General features: G+C 60.7%; 1 protein-coding gene across 1 annotated transcript in view; it reads left to right on the top strand.

The window, feature by feature from the left end:
* Window positions 1-353: 353 nt before the first annotated feature.
* Window positions 354-22540, top strand: part of CAMK2A (calcium/calmodulin dependent protein kinase II alpha) — a gene marked incomplete at its 5' end in the record, with an annotated part of 34284 nt that continues 12097 nt past the window's right edge. The window contains 12 exons of the mRNA XM_082490023.1: window positions 354-415; window positions 6237-6331; window positions 10685-10744; window positions 14721-14775; window positions 15096-15161; window positions 16707-16779; window positions 17147-17249; window positions 17807-17890; window positions 18510-18604; window positions 19015-19137; window positions 19923-20006; window positions 21395-21437. Coding sequence (XP_082346149.1) covers window positions 354-415; window positions 6237-6331; window positions 10685-10744; window positions 14721-14775; window positions 15096-15161; window positions 16707-16779; window positions 17147-17249; window positions 17807-17890; window positions 18510-18604; window positions 19015-19137; window positions 19923-20006; window positions 21395-21437 — 943 coding nt within the window. The remainder of the gene's footprint in view (window positions 416-6236; window positions 6332-10684; window positions 10745-14720; window positions 14776-15095; window positions 15162-16706; window positions 16780-17146; window positions 17250-17806; window positions 17891-18509; window positions 18605-19014; window positions 19138-19922; window positions 20007-21394; window positions 21438-22540) is intronic.

Here is a 22540-nt window from a genome sequence, read left to right as displayed (position 1 = left end):
CCCCCTCCCCACCGCAGCCGGGTGACCCCCGGGCAGCCCCCGGGGCCGGGTCCCCAGCAGGGCCCTGGTCCCCACGGGCGGGCGGCGGGTTTGGGAAGCAGTTGCCCCAGCAACAGAAACAGGGCGTTTCTGGCAGCGGTGGTCGCCATGGGGACGGGGATGCTGACGAAGGCTTGTGAGGCTGAGAAGACAAATTGCCCTCATCATTATCTCCGGGCTTGTCAATCAAACATATTCCCTTATTTACCTCGGTGAGGAGAGAGCCCCGGGAGCACACGGAGAGGGAGGGAGCGAGAGGAGAGCTGCTTGTCCCAAACTCCGTACTGGGGAGGGAGCATTTCCAGCCCCTCGGGATGGCCACCATCACCTGCAATCGCTTCACCGAGGAGTACCAGCTCTTCGAAGAACTGGGCAAGTAAGTTGGAAACGGGGCTGGGATGCTCGGAGCTGTACCCCGGCTGGGGAAGAGCCTCAGCGGCACTGGGAATGGCCGAAGCTGGGGGAAAGGAGACGGGCACGGAGCAAACGCACCCGGGAGTGGCAGGGGGAGCTCAGGCTGGGATGGGGGCTGCCAGCCCCAGCCCTGCCTGCTCCGTCCCTGCCTGATTTCGGGTGGCTGCTGATGGGTGTTTGTCCGGGGGCTCGGGTCACCCCGGGGGGCTGGAGCTGCCTGGGGAGGGGTCGGTTGCCCCTCTTCTGGAAAAGCTGCTCCCGAACGAGGATGCTGCCAGCTCCTCCGGGAACTTCTCCAGCTGGGAGGAGGGACGGGACAGCCGAGGAGCAAAGCCGAAGCGGCGGGCGCCCCTCACATTTTTTTAGGGAATTTCTCTGGGTGGATTCACCGGGGTTGGCGAGCCCTGCAGGATACCCAGCCTGCCTGGCAGCCCCTGGAGGATCCCGGCGGCTCTTGGACAGACCCGGGGTGTCTCCCACCCCTGCCCTTGTCCCAGCACGGGTGCCCCAGGGGTGAGCCACATCCCTGCCTGACCCAGCTCTCCTGCCGGGGACGGCTCAGCACGGCAGGTCCGGGTGTCATCGTGCATGCCTGAATCAGGGGTGAGGCGATGCTGGGGGGCACTGAGCACCCCAGGGTGGAGCAGGAGATTTCAGGTCCTCCTTGCGGGGCAGAGGGATGCTCCGTGTCTTGCCGAGCGTGTGGCTGTAAAACGGGTGCAGAAGTGCATGTGCCTGTGTTTTGGTTTCTGTGCCTTTTTTTTTTTTTTTTTCGGAGCCGGTGTGTAAATCTGGGGCATGCGGCCGCGTTCCCCTCGGAGTGGCTCGGCGGTGCCCGTGCCGGGGTGGCCGGTGCCTGTGTGGCTGTGCCCACCCGCCGGCACGGCCGCTTGCTCCAGCCCCGCAGCCCCGCAGCGCCCGGGCGCAGGGCAGCCTGCGCCTAAACGTGTGCCCGCACGCGCGTGGGCGTGCAAAACGGGGGCGAGGGAGAAAGGAGAGGACAAAGATGGAGAAATGAAGAGGCTGAAATAGGGGAGGACTTTGTGACAGGCTGAATGCCGCTGATACTCCCCATCCAAATGCGGGGGGGGCGGAACAGGTTGCTGCTACAAACAAAGTGCAGTTCCTTGGAGGCGAGTGGACCCCCGGTCCCGGGATGTGCACATCCATCCCCTCGGCATCGGGGCGGCTGCGAGGGGCTGGTGGGGAGCAGTGGGTCAGGGAGCAGGTCCCTGCAGTGGGGACAGTCCCAGCTGGAGCTGCGGGCAGGGGGACGGGCACCCGCCGGGGAGCTGGTGGCAACATGGGGTTTGGGACCTGCTTTTTCCAGAGGTTTCTCGGCTTTTCTGGGCTTTGAGGCTTTGCGGTGGCAGCAGGGGGTGGTCAGGGGGTGGGCAGGAGAGGCAGCAGCTGATGGGCATCAGCAGGGAGGCTGCTGGGCCCTGGCTAGGCAGACATGGCTGCGGAGAGGTGGAGGGGCGCTTGCAGGCCAGGTGTGATGGGGGAGGACCAGGAGGGCTCCTGGAGGTGTTTGGGGTGCGATGCTTTGCTAGGTGGGCACGGACACGGCGGGCTGAGCACGCAGACCCAGGGGCTGCCCACGCCACCCAGCACCATGGTGTAAAACCACCTCAACAGATGCATTTTAACGTGTTCACAAATAAAGGAGCAAAGCTGGCGCAGCAGCTCGCTGGCCCCCTGCGAGCATCGCACCCGGCCAGCCCAGCCCAGCCAACCTCCCGGGGTGATGCAGGGGCGGTGCAGCTTGGCCGGTGGCTCAGGGCAGCGTCCCCAGCTCGGAGCAGCCCACAGCTTTCCCCTCCGCTCGGGGCAGCGCCCCAGCTCAGAGCATCCCACAGCTTTCCCCTCCGCTCCCGGGGTGCAGGTACCACCGCAGCACTGAGACGTGTTCCTGAGTTAGGGGCTTCATGGGGCTGGTAAAGGTGCTGTGGAGCTGGTTGGGGATTTTCCACTGGGATGGTTTCCAGTGCATCCTGGCACATTCAAAAATCAGCAGTTTCCCATGGGGAAATTTCTGCTTTGTGGGCTTAGAGAGGGAAACCAGGACAAAGTGCTGCACCTCTGCTCTGCTGCGGCAGCCGCTCACGGTGGGAAGTGGTGTTCCTCCTCCGGCGAGATGCTCCCGGTGCCTTCGGGGTGGGGATGCGTCCCAGGAGCGGTGAGGCAGGGTGGGCAGCACGGCTCTCCCCAACCCAGACCCCGAAGGGAAGCAGCGTCCTGCAGGGGCTCAGAGCGTAAAGGCTCCATCTTGAGTTTGCTGTCCCCAAGGGACTGGGACAAGGGGGGGACATGGGGTGTCCCCAAGCCTGGCTGGCAGGAGGGAAGGTGTTGGGTGCCAGGTTGCTGCACCCACATGCTCCTTTGCCGTCTCCTCAGCTGCCACCCATCCTCACACCCAAGGGTTTAAGATGCCACATGCCTAATGGTAGCACCAGGATGGAGCTTCATGGTGGGGCAGAGATGGGGAGGGGGGTCTGCAGAGCCTGCCCTGTGGGGCGTGAGCCTTGGGGCATCCCTGCACCTCCCAGGCATGGGGAGGGCATCTGTCCCGAGCAGGGGACACAGAGCCGGGGAAAACCTGCTCCAGCAGCCCTGGCAAAGCCGAGCAAGCGAGATGCTGCTCTGATCCCCCCTGCCGCCCCCATGCTTGCAGGAGGGGACAAGGCGAGGGGCAGCGTGGAGGAAGGGGGACGGGGAGAGGATCCTGCCCACGGCCCCCTGGAGTAGGACAAACATGAAGTGCAGCTCCACCGGCGCCTCTGAATCCGCCCCCGCGGCAGGTTCAGGGAGAGGCTGGAGACAATTACCACGCCGAGCGGTACGATCAGCCCCTCCGCTCCCAGAGCTGCAGGAGAGGGGTTTTATTAAAAAGGAAAAAAAAAAAAATATATATATGGAGGAACAAAAAATCCCCAGCCCACACTCTTCTCTCTAGAAAGGAGATAAAATGCCTCGGAGGAGGAGGAGGTGTTGAAGAGAGGGAGGGCGGCAGCAGCGGAGCCCGGAGCTGGCAGGGAAGGTGTGAAAAAGGGAGAAGCGGAGCATCCCGGTGACAGAGCCGCTGCCTGGGCTGCCAGGGGGAGGCCGTGGAGACAGGGCACGGGGGTCACGCCTGGCCCGGGGGACCAAGGGACAGGGGCTGCAGGGCTGGGACCCAGCAGTGTCAGGGTTTGGGGCTGGGGGGGTCCAGCATCCAGCATCACCCTGAAATGGCAGCTGTCGGGGGGGACACGGACACAGTCCCTACCCGTGGCCCGGCGGGTGACGTACCCGTCCACTGCTAAAACTAGGACGTGCTGTCTCATCTGGGATGAACGCCCCATCTCTGAGCCAGGCAGCCACCGGGGTTGGAGTCAGCCCCATCTGAAGAGCCAGTGCCTGGGGAGGGAAGGGACCTGCGCCGCTGCCCATGGCCGCGGAACAGGACACCTCTCCTTCCAAAGGGGTTTCTTGCAGCAAGATGGGGCTGAGCTCTGTGCCTGGCACCCCCTGTGCTGCCCACACCACCCCGTGAACCCCCAGTGCAGGGGGGACACACCTGTGTTTGTGGGGAAGGAGATGCTGGATTCAGATGGAGCCAAGGGGGGATTTTTTCCCCAGGCTGAGAAGATCCGACATGGGGCTGGGAAGCACGGGAGCAGCCTGGCAAGGGGAGCAGAGCCCTGCTGCTATGAAACAGCCAGCGGGGTCAAACACCCAGCATGGGGGTGCTCAGCCTGTGCAGACCCCCTGAAGGACCCAACTGGGACTGGGACGGGGCTATGGAGAGCGTGCTGTACCCCTGGGTGTCCTGCATCTGCGCCCAGCGCCTCGTGTCCCCTCCACCCTCCGGGCTCACAGGGTCTTGCCTGTGCTTCAGAGAGCACAAACAGACATTTGGTTTCTGTTAAAAAGGCCCAGAGGAGCCAAAAGCCATGAATGCAACTGGCGGTGTGAAACCACGCGCTCTGCCGGTGTGGCGCATCCCGTCCCCGGGCGCCGCATCCCGCTTCCCATGGCTCCCTCTTCCCCGCCCTTCGATTTAGCTCAAAGAAATGGATGAGTGAGCAGCTGTGGGCACTGGGACCAGGAGTGGCTGGGGGTCCCCAGCCTCCAGGGGGTGTGGGACACCTACATCCCTCCAACCTCACGTCAGGTCCCGCAGCAAAACCCTGCAGCTGGGGCAGAAACCCTGAGCCAGGGCAGCAGGCACGGGGGCTTCCCTGCTTGCTGCACTCACTGCTGCAGGCTTTCCTGGCACTGCAAAAGCAGCACTCATGTCTTTAGGAAAAAAATAGGAAAGATGGGTCACAGGGGCTCACAGGAGCCCTAAAACCTCAGGCAGAGCAGGGTACCTGGTGGGATGGGGATTGTGGCACCATGGGGCCAGTCCTGGGGTCAGCAATGGCTCCGGTCTCCCCGACCCACAGCAAGCTGGATACGAAGCATTTCTCTTCGCCTTTCCAATTAATCCCTCCCAGATTACAGGGATGTTAATGCTGGGCTCTTCCAGCAGCCAGGATTAAATGGCAGGATGGGGAGGCCGGGAAGCACTGGGATGCTGTTCCCCCAGCTCCAGCCCGGCACGTGCCGCGAGCGATGCTCTGCGCGGTGGCGCTGGGCGCGTGGGCTGCCAGCTCCGCCGGGGCTCCAGCCCCATCCCTCCGCACCCCGCCGCTCGCCTGTTCTCCTAAAGATCACATTCAAACCCAAATTGCCCGTCTCCACCCGCCCCCACCAGTAAAATCAATTATCCGCCGCCGCTCGCCAGCCCGCGGCCTTTTATTCCTCGGCAGGGAGCGGGAGTGGGGCGACGGGAAGCGGGGGGAAGGTGGGGCGGGAGGTGGGATTGCTTTTGATAGTTGTTATTTTAGCGATTGGAAGGGTTTGGCAGGAAAGGGAACCTGGTACAAAGGTTGTGCTCAGCGGGGCTGGAGAGTGCGCGTGAGTGTGTGTGTGCGTGTACGCAATGCCGCAGCTCGCAGCATCGCGCCAGTGCGCATTCAGTGCAACGAGCTGGCAGGAATCGGGGTATGGGGTACAGGGGCAGAGGGGCTTCCTTGGAGCCAAGCACCCGTGTTTGTTTGCCTGCCAGGCCCCAGCAGCCCCTCGCACGTGTGCTCACGCGTGTGCAAGCTGCAGCAGCATCGGTCCCCGTCCAGCTCGGCTCCAGTGGTCCTCGCTTGCAGGGTCCCCTGGGCTGTCCCTGCCTGTGTGACAGTTTTGGGGCTGGTGGGGGGACGGACCTTGCACCGCTTGCCTGCACCCACGGCTGGTGCTTGCACCCACTTCTGCAAGGTGCTGCTGTGATGGCAAGGTCTAGAGCATGCAAAGCCACACACACGGACTAAAGTGAAGTGGCCGAGGGCTGCGCGGCAGCTGCAGCCATCCTGGCGTCCCTCAGGAGCCAATACTGCTGGTAAATCACTGCCCCTTCTCTCCCGGGGATAGGTAGGGCAGAGCCTGGGAGGGAAAGGAGGAGAGGCGCACGATGCCTTGGGATGTCCCAGGGGAGCAAGGAGGGGTGAATCCTGCATTCATCCCAGGTTTACCTGTGCCTGCTCCCATCATTGCCCAAAACCAGCAGTGCAGGGAAGCTGAGAGCCCTCCATGTTTTCTTCAAGCGCCTTCCCCAGCCAGCACCCATCCCCGTCCCCATCCCCGTCCCCATCTCCATCCCCGTCCCCGTCCCCATCCCCTGCCCCACAGGCATGTCAGGGCTGAGCCATGCCCTCGCCTACGCCAAGCCCTTCACCTCTCCCTCCGGTTTCTTGTCTTCTCAGGGGCGCTTTCTCCATCGTCCGGAGATGCGTGAAGGTGTTGGCAGGACAAGAGTATGCGGCCAAGATCATCAACACCAAGAAGCTGTCTGCTCGAGGTAGGGGCTGGGGGTGTTTTTGGGGAGGTGAGAGGCGAGCAGGGTTTGCAGAGCGGGGAATTTGTCCCCTCTGCACAGCGCTGGGATGATGCCTTTGATGTGCGGCGAGGCAGGGGATGTTTGACGTGTGGTGGGGGATCTCCTTCTCCCATCCTGTTTCCACTGCGGTACACACAGAGCTCCTTGATGCATGGGATGAACTTCTGGAGGAGACGTCTTGGTGGCTGCTCCTCACATTCCATCCGATCACAGGGATGCACCCACAGCCCGGCTGGGCCATGGCTCCGGAGGGGTCCCGGACCCCAACGTGGCCAGAAGTAGGACCCCACTTCTCTCCCTGAGACCCCCCCACTATCCTCTACACCATGTTGCGGCAAAATGGTGGTTACAGCCTTGCAGCAAGTCAAACTGCTGCCAGCCTCGGGCGCTGGGTAGCACAGTTATTTTGGGAGCATCACCTTCCCTGAGAGGGCCCCACTGACCCCCTGTCCCTGCTCTCAGGGGCTGCGGGTTTCCTCACTCACATACCTACATCAGTGAAATGGGAAGATCCTTCAAGTGGGGGGTTGATTTCATTTCTACCTGGAGATGGGCCCACACCCCTCCCTGCCATCTAATTAATTGCTCCGGTGGAGCACATTGGCTGCTTTGTTGCTGGAAGAGGCGCTAGCAGGTCTGTCCTGGCTGCTCCTGGGGACAAGGCTGAGCTGAGCCAGCACAGAAGAACTTCAGCCAGCCCTTGCCCCGAGGCAGGGACCCCTCTGCCCCCAGGGCATCTGGCAGAGGAGATGCGATGAGGAGGATGGAGAGGATGGGACAGCAGCTGCCGTGTCCCTGCCTCCGGCTCCTCCTGGCCTGGTGCATCGAGGAACGCAGGATGGGTGCCGGGAGCGAGCGCCCTGCCGGGAGGGTTTAATTAACTCCCTCCCTTAGTTTATCTCCCTGACGCCACTGCTCACCTCCAAAGGCAAAAATGAAACGCAGAAAACGGTGACAAACTCCTTTCTGACCTCAAATCAAACCAGTGCTGTGCAATCTCCCTCCCACAGCGCTGCCAAAGTGGCACAGCACTGACACTGAGCTCTCCCAGCTGCTCCCCTCTTTGGGGATGCAGACCATCCCCTTCCTCCGAGGCTGAAGGCTCCCAGCCCGGGGCTGCCGGCCGGGCTCCGGGCAGGGTGCGTGGTGCTGGTCTCGGCGCTTGGCTCCTGCCCGCGTACCCCAGCTGGCAGCGGGGTGGGCAGAAACGCCTCCTGGTTTGCAGGGCTGCCTGGAGGAGCAGATTGAGCCGCCTTCCCTCTGCTCCCCCTCTGCCTCCGCTCGCCCGCTCCGGCAGTTTGCCCCTCTCCATCCTCTTCTCTTGAAACCCCCCCTATTTCTGCAGTGCTAGCACGGGGGGGTGGCACTCCCCAGGCTGGGAGCAATCCCCAAAGGGACACATCCCCCTCGGGATGTGCCACTGGCTGTGGCACGCGTGAAGGGCAGCAGGGCAGATGTGCAGGGAGGAGAAGGTGAGAGGAGCTGCAAAACATCCCCAGCCACGGTCTCGGGAGCCAGCAGGAGAGAAACTGGAGTTTTTGGAGGAGAAATGGGTTTTGGGTCCAGGCAGCAGCTGGATTTGTGGGGCAGGAGAGGGGCTGTGGCCACGGCTCGCTACCCCCAGCAGCACTTCACCGCGTGGTGGATGTGCCATGCCACACAGGGGGGAAGGTGCTCTTACCCACGGCAGCCGTCATCCTTTCCCCCCCCCCCAGCTCAGCATGGTCCTTCTGCCTGAGGGACATCCCCATGTCCCGCTGTCCTTCTGTCCGTCTGTCCCTCTGCCCCGTTGCCCTTGCACAGCCATCCCACCCACGTGCAAAGCCCCTGCAAGCCCTGTCCCGGGGATTTGCCCAGCCAGGGGGGTCCCCTGCCAGCCTGCGGCCCCGTGCAGGCTCGGAAGAAACCACAGACCTGGAGACCCAACCCCACACCCAGCCCGTCCTCGCCGTGCACTGACGGCAGGGATGCTCTGCCCGAGCGGGACCCACGCAGCCTTGGAAAGAGCAGAGCCCCCGGAGCACACGCCGCCTTCGCTCCCTGGGCGGCGGGCGGCTCATTTCAGGCAGCTCTTCCCTTTGCATTTCGCAGCTGAGCCCGTGGCCCCGAGGGGAGCGATGGCCACGCTCCCCCAGCACCTTTCCTACCGGGGTGTGCCAAGGGGAAGAGCCAGGGTTACCCGGGGCTGCATCCCAGGGCGCTGCAGCCTCGCAGGCACGGCAGCCTCCTCCGCACCCTCACGGCTTCATCCTTCGAGGGCCAGCTGGATGCATCAGGCTTTGCCCTGCCGAGGCATCGCTGCTGAGGTCCCTGGGTGGGGGTCCCCAGCCCTCACCCCGCAGGGATAAACACCTTTCCCAGCTCCTCCTGGGTGCCGCTGGGTCCCCGCTGCTGCCCCCTTCCCTTTCAGAGGGACCCCGTCTCTGTACCCCCTTTAAACTCCCTGATCCATTTTCCATCTTCCCTGCTTTTTGCTGGTCTCCCACCCCCTCCCCGGGCTGTTTGGGGTTTATGGAGCCTCACCAGCCTCCTGGTGCTCCCTGCCGAGCTGCCTGTGCCGGGCTTTGCCTTCGCAGGCGTTTTGGTGGCGACAGATTGTGAGGGTACAGAGAGGGGGGCAGCGGCTGGGGGGGGGCTGCCCAGTGCTGCTGCTGCCACAGCGCAGCCGGGGAACCGGACCCGAGCCAGGAGGCTCATGGCAGGGAGGGGAAGGGGCAACCTCCTGCCTCCTGCCAGTGGCCACTGTCGCCTCTGTGCAGCCAAAGGCTCGGCTGGCAGCGGTGTGCCGGCACACGGAGCGATGCTGGGACCCACTCCATACTCGGGGTCACATTCACCTCCCTTTCCTGTGGTCTCTGGCCTCTTCTAAGTGAGCGAAGGGGCTTTACTCCTTTGGACACCAGCAATGCTGGGCTTCCCCATGGGCCATTTGGCCACATCCTCCTGTTTGCGGATGGGGAAACTGAGGCAGACAGTGATGATCAGTGACTCATCCAAGATCACTGTCAGGCAGGAGCAGAAAAGGGGGCAGAAAGCAGCTCCCCCATTCCCCAGAGAAGTGTTTGCCACACCGGTCACATTGTCCCTCAATCCTGTCTCTGTCCCCCACCCCACGATGGATTTTGGTTGCGAAAAGCGACAGCCTAAACCCTGAGCTCTCCCTGTAGCCCGGTCCCACCCAAGGAAGATTATCCCCACTCAGGGGGAAATGCCGTGGGGAGCTGAATGAGGCCATTAAGACTGTCCCAGCCTGTGGCTCCCGGATCCCGGAACAGGCTGCAAAACTCCCCCCAAGCCCATGCCAAGCCCCATGGCCGCTGGACGGGGGATATTGAGCCCTGGGGAAGGCTCCAGCCCCCGCAGGGAAGGGGCTGCGCCGTCTTCACGTCTCAGCGGTCAGAGACACCCAGGTTTGGTTTGATGCAGAGCGAGACTCTGGGGTGTGAACCTGCAAGGTAACGGTGATAGCGCTGAGAGACGAGCAGCCCTAATTATAGCCTCGCTTCTCCTGGTTGCTGGGTTCCTGCTAGCACGAAATGCCTCCAGACAAGGCACCTCCGTGCAGGGTGGCTGGGTCAGGTATAAGGAGGCAGAAAAGTGCAGAGGCAGGAAAAAAGAAACAAAAGTATTTGAAAATTCACTCTGGGCTGCCCCAGGCTGGAGGCTTTTTTGGCTCATCTCAACTTGCTTTGCCCAGAGCTCCGTTGTCTCACATCCCCGAGCCTGGCGAAAGCTGGGGAGAGGGACCTGTGCTGCCTGTTTGGAGACAGGCACCAGAGCGAAGCAAATTTTCAGAGCCAGGGTTTTGTGATGCAGGAGAGCAGAGACCTGATGGGAAACGGCTGGGGAAGGAGCGGATAGCCCCCTTTCAGCTTGACGTCTCTCACTGGTCGGTTCTGTTCTTCGATTGTTCAAATTGTACCATGCGGGGCCAGAAATGTCCGTGCTGATTGCCTGTGCTTGCCTGAATAAGAGAAAATGGAACAGACGCTGCTGGCAGTGATAACCCAGGCAGATCCGGGGTATTCGGGAGCCCAGAACTGCCCATGGCCTCGGTGCCCGGGAGCTTGGCTGGGGGCTGCATCCTTGCTGGGATATGGTGCATCAGGCCCTGATGCTGAATATGTCCCCAAACCCATTATTCTTTAGTTAAAAAAAAAAAAAAAAAGGATGGATTTGCTCTTTGGAAGCTGCTCTGTCCCCTCTCCCCCCCGGGTTACCTGTGCTGGCAGCTCTGCCGAGAGAGCACGGCAGGAGCAGAGAGCATTTTACTCCCTTCCCCAGACCCTAATTTAGGGCTGTTGCCTCTTTCAGATCACCAGAAGCTGGAACGAGAAGCCCGGATCTGCCGCCTCCTGAAGCACCCCAACATCGGTAAGCGTGTGCCGCCCCACGCTGCATGCCCGGCCAGGAGCTGAGCTGACCTGCCTGTGCTCCGTGCCCAGCTCCGCTGCCCCCCCACGCCCCCGCCGGGACCGGGAGGGGGGGTCCCCCATCAATAATTCAGCCCTGCCCGCAGCAGCACGGGCTGTTTGTCCTTCCCTCGCGCTCCATCCACCATCCCAGAGATGGAGAAGGGGCTCTGGGGCAGCCTGCCCCGTTGATGCGCAGAGCCGTCCCTCCTCTTCCTCGCGGGGAGGCAGCATCTTCAAACAAGGTCACGGGAAGAAAGGCCTCCACCGAGCGCGGGGGGATTGAAGTAGGTCCAATCTAACCCACTTGGCCGTAGATCCCTCAGGGAGAAGCGGGGCCCCAGTAGGCTGCAAGGGACTATTTTTACTCCTCCCCCCCCCCCCCCCCCCCCCCCCTCGGGTGCTGTATTCCTCTGCATGCTCCAAAAAGCGGCTGCAGCTCCGAGCAGCAGCAGCAGCGCGGGGCGTGTAGGAGGAGCGATGGCGGGGGGAAGCGAAGACTTTCCCACCGACCGTCCATCTGAGAGTAGCCTCCTTCGGAAAAGCTGTTTCAGGAAAACTCCTGAGCCCCTGCAAAAGACAAAAATAGGCCAGAAGGAGAGAAAGAGAGAGAGAGAGAGGGGAGGGGAAAAAACTGCAGTAAAGAAAAATCCCAAACCCCAGCCTTGAGAGTGATGCTGATGCAGGCTGTCAGTCCCCGGGGATGGTCGGGCAGCGGGACCGCAGTGCCCTGGGGCATGACTGAGGATGAACCCCCTCTCCCTTCTGCTGCACCCCGGGATGTGCTGGTCCTGGTGGGATCCTGCAGCTTTTGGGAGAGCTTTCAGGGGTAGGACAGGAGCTCTGCAGCCCTCGAATCCTGCAGACAGAAGCTGGGAAGTTCTTCTTTGGCTGAGCTCCTTCCTGTCCCCCTCGCTGCTCCCGGTGGCCTGGATCCATCCCTCCCCATGAACCGCTGCAGCAGATCCAAGGAGCCAGACCCGGGACCACTGGGACCAGCCACGTGGCTCCTGCCCCATAAATATTTCAGTTCGGAAAAAGCCTGTCAGCTTCCATCTGTCTCAGGCACAAGGTGGCGTGGCAGGTCTCCCCTGCATTGCCAGGGCGCCGGACCCCACAGGATCCAGCCACCGTCCTTCCCCCTGCCTCTGCTCCGGCAGGACCGATGCCCAGCCCGGGAGCTGCCCTGCTGGGATCCCGGCGGGGAGTCCAGTCTCCCCTGGTCAGAGCAGCAGCCAGGGCATTTGCTCTGCACCAAAATACACGTGAGGATTGCTGAGACCTGAAGGAAATGCGCCGTAAAGTGTGTGAATAGCAAGAAATACTAAAAACAGAGGAGCCCACCCCACGAGGACTTGCAGGATGGCAGCTGGGCTATGCAGCCAGAGCTCCCCGGGCTCCCAGCCTGTCCCCAGCTTTTCACTACCGCTGTCTTCCTCACTTCCCTCTCCATCACCCACCCGTGGGGCTGGTGGGGTCTCCGGGGACAGAAACACCTCATCGTACGGTTCAGTCCTCCTCTGCCTTCTCCCCCTTCCCTGCCCTGGACTTCGCTGCATGGCCGTGACCTGTAAAGGTGCCAGGCTTCGAGCAACCCGGCTGCGCGGGGCTGGAGGAGGTTAACGGCATGTGAGATGCTAATGAGCCCAATCTCCCTGCTATTTATACCCAGGAGGCTCTTCTCCACACACCCCCCCCCGCATTTCCCCCCCCCCCCTTCCGCCTGCTCCTGCTGCCTGGAAACTTGGGCTCACAGCTTCCCTTGCACAACCCAGCTAATTACCCATCCAGGAGCTGGAACGAGCTGTGCCCTGCAGACCGACCCTAACGAGAGGAAGAGGAGCCACCGCTGCTGTGGGCATGGGGAAGGCAAGGCAGAAAAACCCCTCTCCATCCCTCTGGGGAGAAGCATCCCAGCTGCTGAGGGGCTTTGCTGGCTCCTCGCTCGTTCCCTACAGCGAAGTGGGGGGTCCCTCCGTCTCCCGCGGGAATGCTGTGCTGCGGCTGTGATCCTGGAGGAGCCGACCTGTGCTTTGCACTGTGCCTGCAGGAGAGCCTTGCCTAGAAAGCCACACAGAGGCGGCCGAGGGCAGGTCCAGGACCCCACAGCACATCCATGGCACTGGGCAACGTGTTAGGGACAGCTGTTGTTTCCCAAAGCTGCGCGTCCTTGCAGGGAAATCTTGCTTTATTGGGGAGCTTTGGCTACACCTAGCCCTGGAGTTTTAACTCCAGGCACCCATCGTCTTCTGACCCTCAGTTCCAAAGCTGTGTCCTGCTCCTGCCTTGGCTCTTGGCATGAGCTGGGGCTGTTTGGCCAGCGCGGCTCTTTCTGACTCTGAGCAGTAACAGATACTTGTAGGATCAGGCTATATTTAGAGTGGCTGCTCCTTCTTATACGTTCTTGGCTCCTGGCAGCCACAGGCATTGGGACTTCCCCAAGCAGGGGACATATCCAGACCATCTGTGTATAGTTACGCTGGCCCTATCCGTGCCGAACTCACCTGATTCCCCTTTGAACACGTTGGCTTCTGCGGGATCCCAGGCACAATACCCCAAGTCCCTCGTGGGTGAGATGAAACAAGAGGAAACATGTTTCTTCCAACAGAGGAAGGCAGAAAAGCTGGGATTACGTGTCAGAGAAAAACAGGGAGCAGACTCAGGTGTTGGAGCGCAGGGGATGTCTGCGGAGGCCGGCAGTGGGGAAGGATAACCAGGGAATAAGATGAGCAAGTTGTGTCAATAGTCAAGACCACGAGAGAGGCCAAGAGGAAAGATGCCACCTGGACCAGCAGACCTCCTCTGCCCCTTGCCCTGACTGGGGTGAAGCTCTGAGCAGCTACTGGATCTGCTCACTGAGCTCGGAGGGAGGGGTAGGACCAGGAAAGCGGTGTTTGCTGACCTGGGAGATAAGAGCGATGCAGTGCAGCATCTGCACTCGGCACTGGGGCTTGTTATCTCCCCCGGCTCAAACTTGAGTCTGGAGGATGTTTCCATCCAGGGCTCAGCTGATTCTGCTGCAGTGAAATGGGCTGGGAGCAAAAATTCCCGCAAAATCATCCTTCTGAACTTTTCCTCCCTGGTTTCTAAAGATCTCGAGGATGATGAAAATTCTATCAGGCTGAAACCAGGTGAGCAGAGAGGAAGGGTTAAATATTTACAGCCTCAAGGAAATCCGAACAAATTGTGAGGTGGGGGGCAGAGGACTCGGAACCAGTCTCTGTTTATACATCCTACTTGTTTCCGTGGCTTTTCCCTTGCTGCGCGTCTGCCCGCTAAGCTGTGAGCAGGGATCTAAGCCTGAATAACCAGAACCCAGCTGCAAGGGCGGCAGGTTTGCACCCGGCTGCACTTGGCAAGACGCGCCCGAGGGTGCCCCTCGGAGCGAGGAGCGGGGCGAGACGCCAGCCCTGCGGGAGGAGACGGGGAGAGCGCTTCCTCCCGAGGAAACTCATCCCGCCGTGATTCCTGGATATCCCCGACTTGAGACATCCCCAAGGAGAAAAGGAAGGTCACGAGTAGAAAAGAAGCCCTGTCGGTGCCAGGGCTGGCAGCCCAGCGCCCTGGCTGAGCTCCCCCTGCGCCTGGGCACCTCTCCTGATGGGGCAGAGGGCTCTTTGGGGGCAGCCGTGCCCGCAGCCTGCCCAGTGCCCAAGATAGCCCAGCAGCTGCCTGGGACCTTGGCCAGGCACCAGCCCTGGGCAGTCCCTGATTTGGATGTGACCTTTGAGCCTTGCACTGCTGCCCAAGGCTGGGGCCACGGCTGGGGTCCCCCCCAGAGCCCCCTACCCAGGCAGCAGCAATAGCAAGAGGAGGAGGAATAGCCCCGCTCTGCCCTTCCCCAGCTCCTGCTTGTGCCCAAAGGGGAGCAAAGGCATCCCCGGGGAGCGGGGGGTGGGAGCCAGGCGTACCCCGTAACCCTTCTGTCTCTGTTGCAGTGAGGCTCCACGACAGCATCTCCGAAGAGGGCCACCACTACCTGATATTTGACCTGTGAGTAATGGTTAAATGCATCTCTTAATCCACCGCCAGCTGCATGCTTCCACCTTGCGGCCCCGCAGCCTCCCCCCAAAGCTTTCCCCCCCATCCTCCACCTCACCCAAGCCCTTCCTGGGCAGGGTTGGAACCAAGATGGGTCCCCCAAGCTGAGAAGAGGGCAGGTTCCTGCCCCACACCCCCAATGCTCCCCCCATGCACGGTGCAGCGGCATTTTCGGGGGGGTGTTGCCAGGGCTGAGCGTGCTGTCACTCCATCCAGCCCCATCGCGTGCCGCGCTGAGACGGCCAAGTGTGACTCCCCCCGTTTTCTCCCAGGGTGACCGGCGGGGAGCTGTTTGAGGACATCGTGGCCAGGGAGTACTACAGCGAAGCCGATGCCAGGTGAGCAGGGACACACGCCAGGCCACGGAGGGGACAGCAGTTGTTCCCTTCTCCCACGAGCTGCTTCCTCCCAGGGTCCTGCGAGTCAGGCTTTCTGCAGCATAAGCTCCTTCCATGCTGGGAGGTGTTTTACAGCCATTCTGCAGCGCATACTCATAAACCAGATGTGTAGTGCAGAAAAAAAAAACAAACAACAAAAAACCAACCCCAAACCAAGCTCTTTCTATCTCACTCGGCTCCTGTGCCAAGAAGTGCGTGTGTGTTACTGCAGGGCTGGTCCCCCCCCCTGGAACCAGGCAGCTGCCAGCCATCGCTCACAGCATCCTCCTTCCCCGGGCTGATGGCACAGCCTGCATCTCACCTCCCTGTAAAGGAGCAAGGCATCGGGGCTCCCTGAGCCAGGAACAGTGGGGATCCCTGGACGGGGGACAGCGGGGGGTCCCCAGGCTGGCAGGGAAGAAGCCCAGCATCAGGCTGGTGTCCCTGCCAGGAGCATGGTAGCACAGACATCCTGCAGTCCTCACCCTTTCCCCTTGCAGCTGCGTTACAGTCATTTGCAAGCGTTTCTCTGGCATTTACCACTTGAAAGCACTAAGGAGGAGCAGTCAAGGCAGGCTGGGTGGGAGGATGTGCTGGAGCTCTGCTCCCTCCCACCCTCCCGCTGGCACTTTCCAGGTACCCTGCTGCAGAGGCAGGGGGCTGGGTACCGCTTCAGCCACCCCTTTGGTCCTTGCACCTTGGCCAAGGGACAGCATTAGCCTCATTTTATTGACATGTCGTGATTTGGCCCTCTCCAGGTATCACTGTACCTCTCGGCTTTACCCCCAGCATAAGCATAGCCCATACAAATGTCCAAGGGTTGGTAAGCTCTACGCTACCTCTGTCTGCATGGAAATATCCCTTATTTCTAGGCAGAAAGCAATCTCATTTAATGGGCTGCCTGTACTGAAGCCACTTACAACCCATCCACTTATTAGTGTCATACAAATAAAATAAAACACATGTAAATAAAGACCTTCTGCCTTGCACGCAGCTGTTTTGGAGCAGAAGTGATCATCGCCTCAGTCTTTTTCCCTTCCTTTCTCACGCATGCAGCAGAGCTGGGGTTTAATGAACTAGATATAAAGTGAACAGATGCAGCGAGAGCCACCCGCGTTAGAGGAGGTCGGGGAAATGGGGCCGAAGCGAAGGTTAGCTCTGCGTCTGAGGAGCATATCGGAGCCTGGGTTCGGAGACCAAATCTGAGCTGGCATTGCGACTCCACCGCTGGTCCCCAGCTCCCCGGTGTTCCTTCCCTGTGGGCTCGGTGCTCCTGTTTGTCATGGTTGGGTGTCCAGCACCTCTAGTGGGGTCTTACTGGGTTACAGCTGCTCTCCATGGGTGTGTGGCTTTCGGTGGAGGGTGACACTGAGCTGTGCTGCAGGGCTGCTGGTGCCAAGCACGATGGGGAGAGGGGCAGGAGGGATGAAATGCAGCCAAGTAGAAATGTCTGAGTAAACTCTGCCTCACCGAACACTTCTGTGAGCTTTCTCCTCTCTCCCACAGCCACTGCATCCAGCAGATCCTGGAGGCCGTCCTGCACTGCCACCAGATGGGGGTGGTCCACCGGGATCTGAAGGTAGGAGCTGCAGGGGAAGGACCTGTGGGAGGACTGTGGGAACCCAATCTCCGATGCAAAACCCTGTAGAGCACTACCCAGGGTCGTCCAGGGCAGCTGAAACACAGCAGGGAGGAACATCATGTAGGGCTTCTGGAAAGCCACAGAGTGAAGGGGTGAAAGAAGCATGAGGGAGAGGGATTAGGGAGGTCCTTGTAGTCCATGGTCCTCTAAAGATCCATGGACATTGCAACACACAGCAGGACAAACTGGTCGGGTAGTGCATCCAGAGCCCTGACCTTCCTCTGTGCTGTGCTGGGAAGTCCCCCGTGACAGCAGAGCCCCCAAGGGAGGTTCACTCCTCTCCAACCCCTGTCTCCTCCGGCAGCCTGAGAACCTGCTGCTGGCATCCAAGCTGAAGGGTGCTGCCGTCAAGCTGGCTGACTTCGGCCTTGCGATCGAGGTGGAGGGGGACCAGCAAGCATGGTTTGGTGAGTAGGACTGGCCCACGGTGGGGCATCCTCCAGCCCTTGTTGGTGTGTTTGGTCAGGTGGGGCTCCAGGAGGGACACACATCCCCAGGACCTGAACCCCAGGGGATGGGAGCACCCTGGCAGCACCAGCCTGGGAGAGATGGTGGATGAGGAGGGGTTTGATGGCTCCAGCTGTGCCCCTGGAAACAGCCTGGTATTGATCCAGAGCACAGGCAAACAGCTCCACAGGGACTCAGTGGGTCACTGAGATGTCCTGGTGAGCTGGACAAGCTGGTGGCAGGGGCAGACCTGGGGAAGGAAAGCCTCTTCCAAGTGCTGGAGGTGCACACCAGAGCACCCCAGCCTTCTGCACCATCCTGGGGTTTGGCTGGTGTCGCTGGCTGTTGTTTGCTCTGCTCTCGGGAGATGCCGAGGTTTCCGGAGGGAGGGTGCCCATCCTGCTGGCTCGGTGTGTGCCGGGGCTCTCGGCTCTTGTGACGTCTGGCCGGGCACCAGGCCAGCTGTGCAGGGCTGGGGGCTGCCCGCCGGCGGTGCGTGACAGGCTGTCTGTCCCAGGTTTCGCTGGCACCCCGGGTTACCTCTCCCCCGAGGTGCTCCGGAAGGACCCCTACGGCAAAGCTGTGGACCTGTGGGCTTGCGGTAAGTCAGACCGGGGCTGAAATGCCGGGAGCGGGCTGGGCTGGGCTGCGCAGGATGAGGCAGGCTGTTGATCCAGCATGTCCCAAGTCACAGTTGCTAGACACATCTCGGGGAGGTCAGGGTGGAGGATTTACCTAAGAGTTGGCACATTACCCTGGGATGTCCCCAGAGCATCACCCTCTTTCCCAGTCCTGTGGCACCCTTCTCTGAAGGATCAGCCTCCTTGCTATGCACCCAAAGCCCCCAGGCAGGGGAGATGCTAGCTCTTTTGCCCTCCGGTGCCCTTGGAGTCAGGCAATGCTTGCTTGTCGCTACAGCTGGCGGGGAGCCTTCTTCCACCCGCGATGGGGAGGAGGCATTGCCCAGCCCTGGTGGGGCATCTGGCTTGAGGCTGTGCATGGTGGCTGCCAAAGCCACACATCTCCCCAGCCACTGAGCATGTCAGCATGGAGCTGGACCCACCAACGAGCCTTTTGCTTTCTAATCAAGGAGCAAATCCTTCCATTTCCCTAATTTCTCAATTTCTCTGCTTGAATTGGGCCAGTCCCCAGGCTGGGGCTGTTCATACCTCCAGCAATGAACTCCCTCCCGCTGATCCCATGTCTCATCTCCTGGGCAGGTGTCATCCTCTACATCCTGCTGGTCGGGTACCCGCCCTTTTGGGATGAAGACCAGCACCGACTCTACCAGCAGATCAAGGCTGGGGCTTATGATGTGAGTGGGTTTGTCTTCCTCCCCCCCTTTCATTGTCTCCCCTTTCTCCTGTTGTCCCCATGTTGCAGTCTGCTGCTCCAGAAGAGCAACCAATTCAGTTAGACAGGAGCAAGATTCTTTCCTCCACTCTGGTCACAGAGGGCTGGCCAAGCTGCCGTGCCCAGGTGCACACTCTGGCACGTTTCAGGTCCATTTTGCAGGACAGATAGGTCTTGTCTTTCCCACCTTTCTCCCTCCACCCTTGCTCTCCAGTTTTCCAGCTGGCAGCTCTTTCCAGTTGCTACTGTCTCTCCAGCCTTTCCCACAGGCAGGGGCAAAGGGTTGCAGGAGAACCAGTCCCCCCCAAAAAAGGCCTCCGCTCCTTCCATTGCTCCCTGCCGTCTCTCACCCCTGTCCCTGTGCTTTCGTAGTTCCCCTCCCCTGAGTGGGACACGGTCACTCCTGAAGCGAAAGATCTCATCAACAAGATGTTGACCATAAACCCGTCCAAGCGCATCACGGCAGCGGAGGCTCTGAAACACCCCTGGATATCGGTGAGTTTGGTGGCATTCACCGGTTGGGGCCGAAGGTCTAGAGATGTGGGAGTTCACAGCGGGGGGAACATCTCACTGGGGAGCACATGTTATCAAACATGCTGTCTGGCTCTTTTCTCCATCCTGGGAAGATGGTTTCCTGGCATGGTTCCTCCCAGTGCTCTCAGAGCAGCTTTTTCCCCGAGGCTTTACAGCAGAGAAAAGCCTGGAGTGTGAATGCAAACAGCGTGTCCCAGGGGAGCTGGTGATGGGAGGGACACGCACGTTCCCAGCCCTGGTGGGGACGGGCTGGTTTCTTGGTGTCATGCTGTGCTGGGGGAGCCTTTCTTTGGGGAGGGTGGGAGCAGGCTCGTGTTCATCCAGCCATACACCCCAGCAGCAGCATCCCCCCGCCCCTCGCTGCACCCCGCTGCTCCGGCTGCTGGTTTCCACTCTGAATCAGCTCCTAAAGGCAGAAGGAGTCCACGAGCTTAACCCTGGGACGCCACATCACGTGGAAACCCTGAGCACACTGCTAAACATGGCCGCTCAGTCGAGGGGTTAACTCAGGGGGCAGCCAGCTCTCCCTGCACCCCCCCCCTCCACCACCAAAGCAGATCCCGCTCACTCCAGACCTGTGATCTCCCACTGCCTATTAAAGTTTTATCTGCTGCTGCTGCTGCTGGCAGCTCTGGTCCGTGCCGCGGCTGCTGCAGACCGCACACATGTGCGTGTGTGTGAGAGTGGGGCCGGGGGACCCCCTCGCCCCTCGGCGCCTGCTCTGAGCCGGGTCTCTCTCCTCCCAGCACCGTGCCACCGTGGCGTCATGCATGCACAGGCAGGAGACGGTGGATTGTCTGAAGAAGTTCAATGCCCGCAGGAAGCTGAAGGTAACTCTCATGGTCTCCAAGCTGGCTGCAAAACGCGTGATCAGGTCATTGGTGGGTTTGTTGCCTGAGTGGGAAAGGACGGGGGGGTGTCTCTGGGTCAGCGGTATGGGGATGACGGATATTTGGGGATCCCCTTTGTGAAGAAGGGAAAAGAGACCGAGTGGGGTGGTGGCTGCATCTGGCTGGGGTTCCCAAGGGCTTAGAGGACAGCCATGGTGGAGGAAAGCACTGAGTCACACCGCTGCCCTGGGCACCAGGATGAGGACTTTCCCACCTGAGTCAACATCAAGAAAGCTCCTCTTTGGGGCAGGACATGGATCTGAGAGGCACATTGACAGATCCCTTTGCGTAATGACCAAACCACTTTGCAGCCAAGTAACAAAGTCATCCATAGACAGGCAAAAAGCTCTAGCTCACCCGCACCAGCAGCCCCACAGGCTTTCCCTTCTCGGATGCTGCCACGTGCCACAGCCTGGACCCCCTCTGAAATCGCCATCTCCCCAGGCTTCATCGTGGAGCTGGAGCACCTCCCTGAAGCACCCGTCTCACGAGTGCTGCTCAGCCCCAGCCGGCAGCACGGTGCTGGGAACGGGCTCTGGAAATCACAATGCCTCCTTCAGAGCCGGAGACACAGAATGGGACGGCGCTGATCTGTGCCGCAGTCGGAGCCATCAACGCTCCAGGCCTGAACGCGATGTGGCACAGAGCAGTACAGCTGCAGGCTACTAACAAGATTATCAAGAAAAGAAACTGGCTATAAACTATTATTACTTTTCAGCTAGACAAGTAATCAAATTAGTTCAGGCATACACTTCAAAATAGTAATCCATTACTGTAAGCAATTAGTCCAAAGTAATCTCATTATACGCTGAGCAACTAGTTGGTAGAGTCAGCTGGAAAAGGGGGAGCATTCTTTATGAATGTTATTTTGCGGTGGTGATCTTTGCATGGCTCCCCTGAAAAATCCCTGCCCTGCTGCTCTTAGCTTGGCACGGCTTTAATTGCAATTAAATCTGGTTCTACACCCGGTGGCTCCCCTTGCCGCCAGCTGCCGGCCCCGGTCAGCGGAGTCGTGCTACATCTAGGGCAGGGTAGACCGAGACCGAAATGCGCCCCGGGGATATTTAATATCCCTTTAATCTTGGAGGGAAGGCAGTTTCGGAGAATGCAACTCAACGCCCTGGTGCTGGGGATACAGAGCCGGGTACCGAGGGCTGCTTTTGATGGCAGGAGGAGAATATCAGCCCGTGGGCCAGTTTCCTTCCAGCGAGGTGGCCAGTGGACAGGTGACGAGCAGGGCTTTCCTCCCCCGGGGCTGGGGGGAATGGCGGGGGCGCGGGGGGCCGGGGCCCAGCACACCCTTTCCTTCTGCCTTCTGTGTCTTTCAGGGAGCCATCCTCACCACCATGCTGGCCACCAGGAACTTCTCTGGTAGGTGCCGTCTCCGGGGCTCATCTCCTTGTCTTACAGGGTGCACAGGGCAAACCCATAGGGTCCCTGGAGAGCCGGCTTTGCCTCGGATGTCACAGGGGGGCTGAGGTTCCAGCCTGGTGCCTCTAGGGTTGTGCGGCATTAGATGGTGGTCCAGGCCAGGTCAGCTGGCACCTCCAGGCTGGCTGCTGGCTTGGGATGCAAGAGAAAAGGTGCCTGGTTGAGGCAGAGTGGTCCCCAGAGGTTTAGGTTTTTGGGGTTTGTATGCACCCACCCATCTGGCTTCTGCTGGGGTGGGGACACGGGTGCTGGGGGCAGCCAGCACTCAAGGCAGCTGGTTTTGTGTCCTCCCGGAGATGTTTGTGGCTCAGGGAGAGCATCCTCTGCACCGGCGAAGTGTCAGCAAGGTCCCCAGGTGCCACTGCAGCCAGATGGCAGCAGGGTCCCTCGGGTCCCTTCCTGGGCAGGACGATGCTGATCCTGCGGGGCCCTGCGCTCTCCTCCTGCCTCCCCACATCCCGAGGGCTGCGTGGAGACACAGGAGCAGGGACAGAAGGTGGCAGCTCCGCTTGTGCACACGGAGAGGTCTCGGTGCAGCCACAAGCCCTCCTGCCCCGGTGCCCTTGCTGAGAGCTGTCCCCTCTGGGGACACTCTGCTGCCTCCGAGCCAGCCATGAAGTTGGGATTTCAGAGGCAGGGAACAGCAGGTCCCGGCGATTCCCAGGCACGGAACCAAAAATGAGGTGGGTGACTGCAGAGCTCATCCGCCTGCTGTCACCTCCAGCCCTGCCGAGCGCTGGGGATGGCCCTGGCAGAGGTGGGACAAGCCAGCCAAGCCATGGCACGCCAGCGGAGCAGGCTGGTGGCAGTTGTTTGGTGTTAGATGGGTGTTTCGGGGTGCTTCGCTGCGGTGCCCCGGGAGTCGGGTGTAGCAGGTGGGCAGGGGGGGAGATGGGGGCTGCTGGCCCAGCAAGGTGCCGGCAGAGAGGGCCGCGGCAGGGGCTGGTATCTGCATTTGTCGTGAGGGGATCGTGCTGACACATTTAGCACTTGTGGGCAGCCTGTGGCGGGGCTGGAGGAGTCCAACAGCTGGGGGGATCCGG

Source organism: Vanellus vanellus, assembly GCF_965231255.1.
Source record: "Vanellus vanellus genome assembly, chromosome: 13".
Lineage (NCBI taxonomy): Eukaryota > Metazoa > Chordata > Aves > Charadriiformes > Charadriidae > Vanellus > Vanellus vanellus.
The sequence above is the reverse complement of the archived record's forward strand: the minus strand, read 5'-3'. Positions and strand labels throughout refer to the sequence as shown.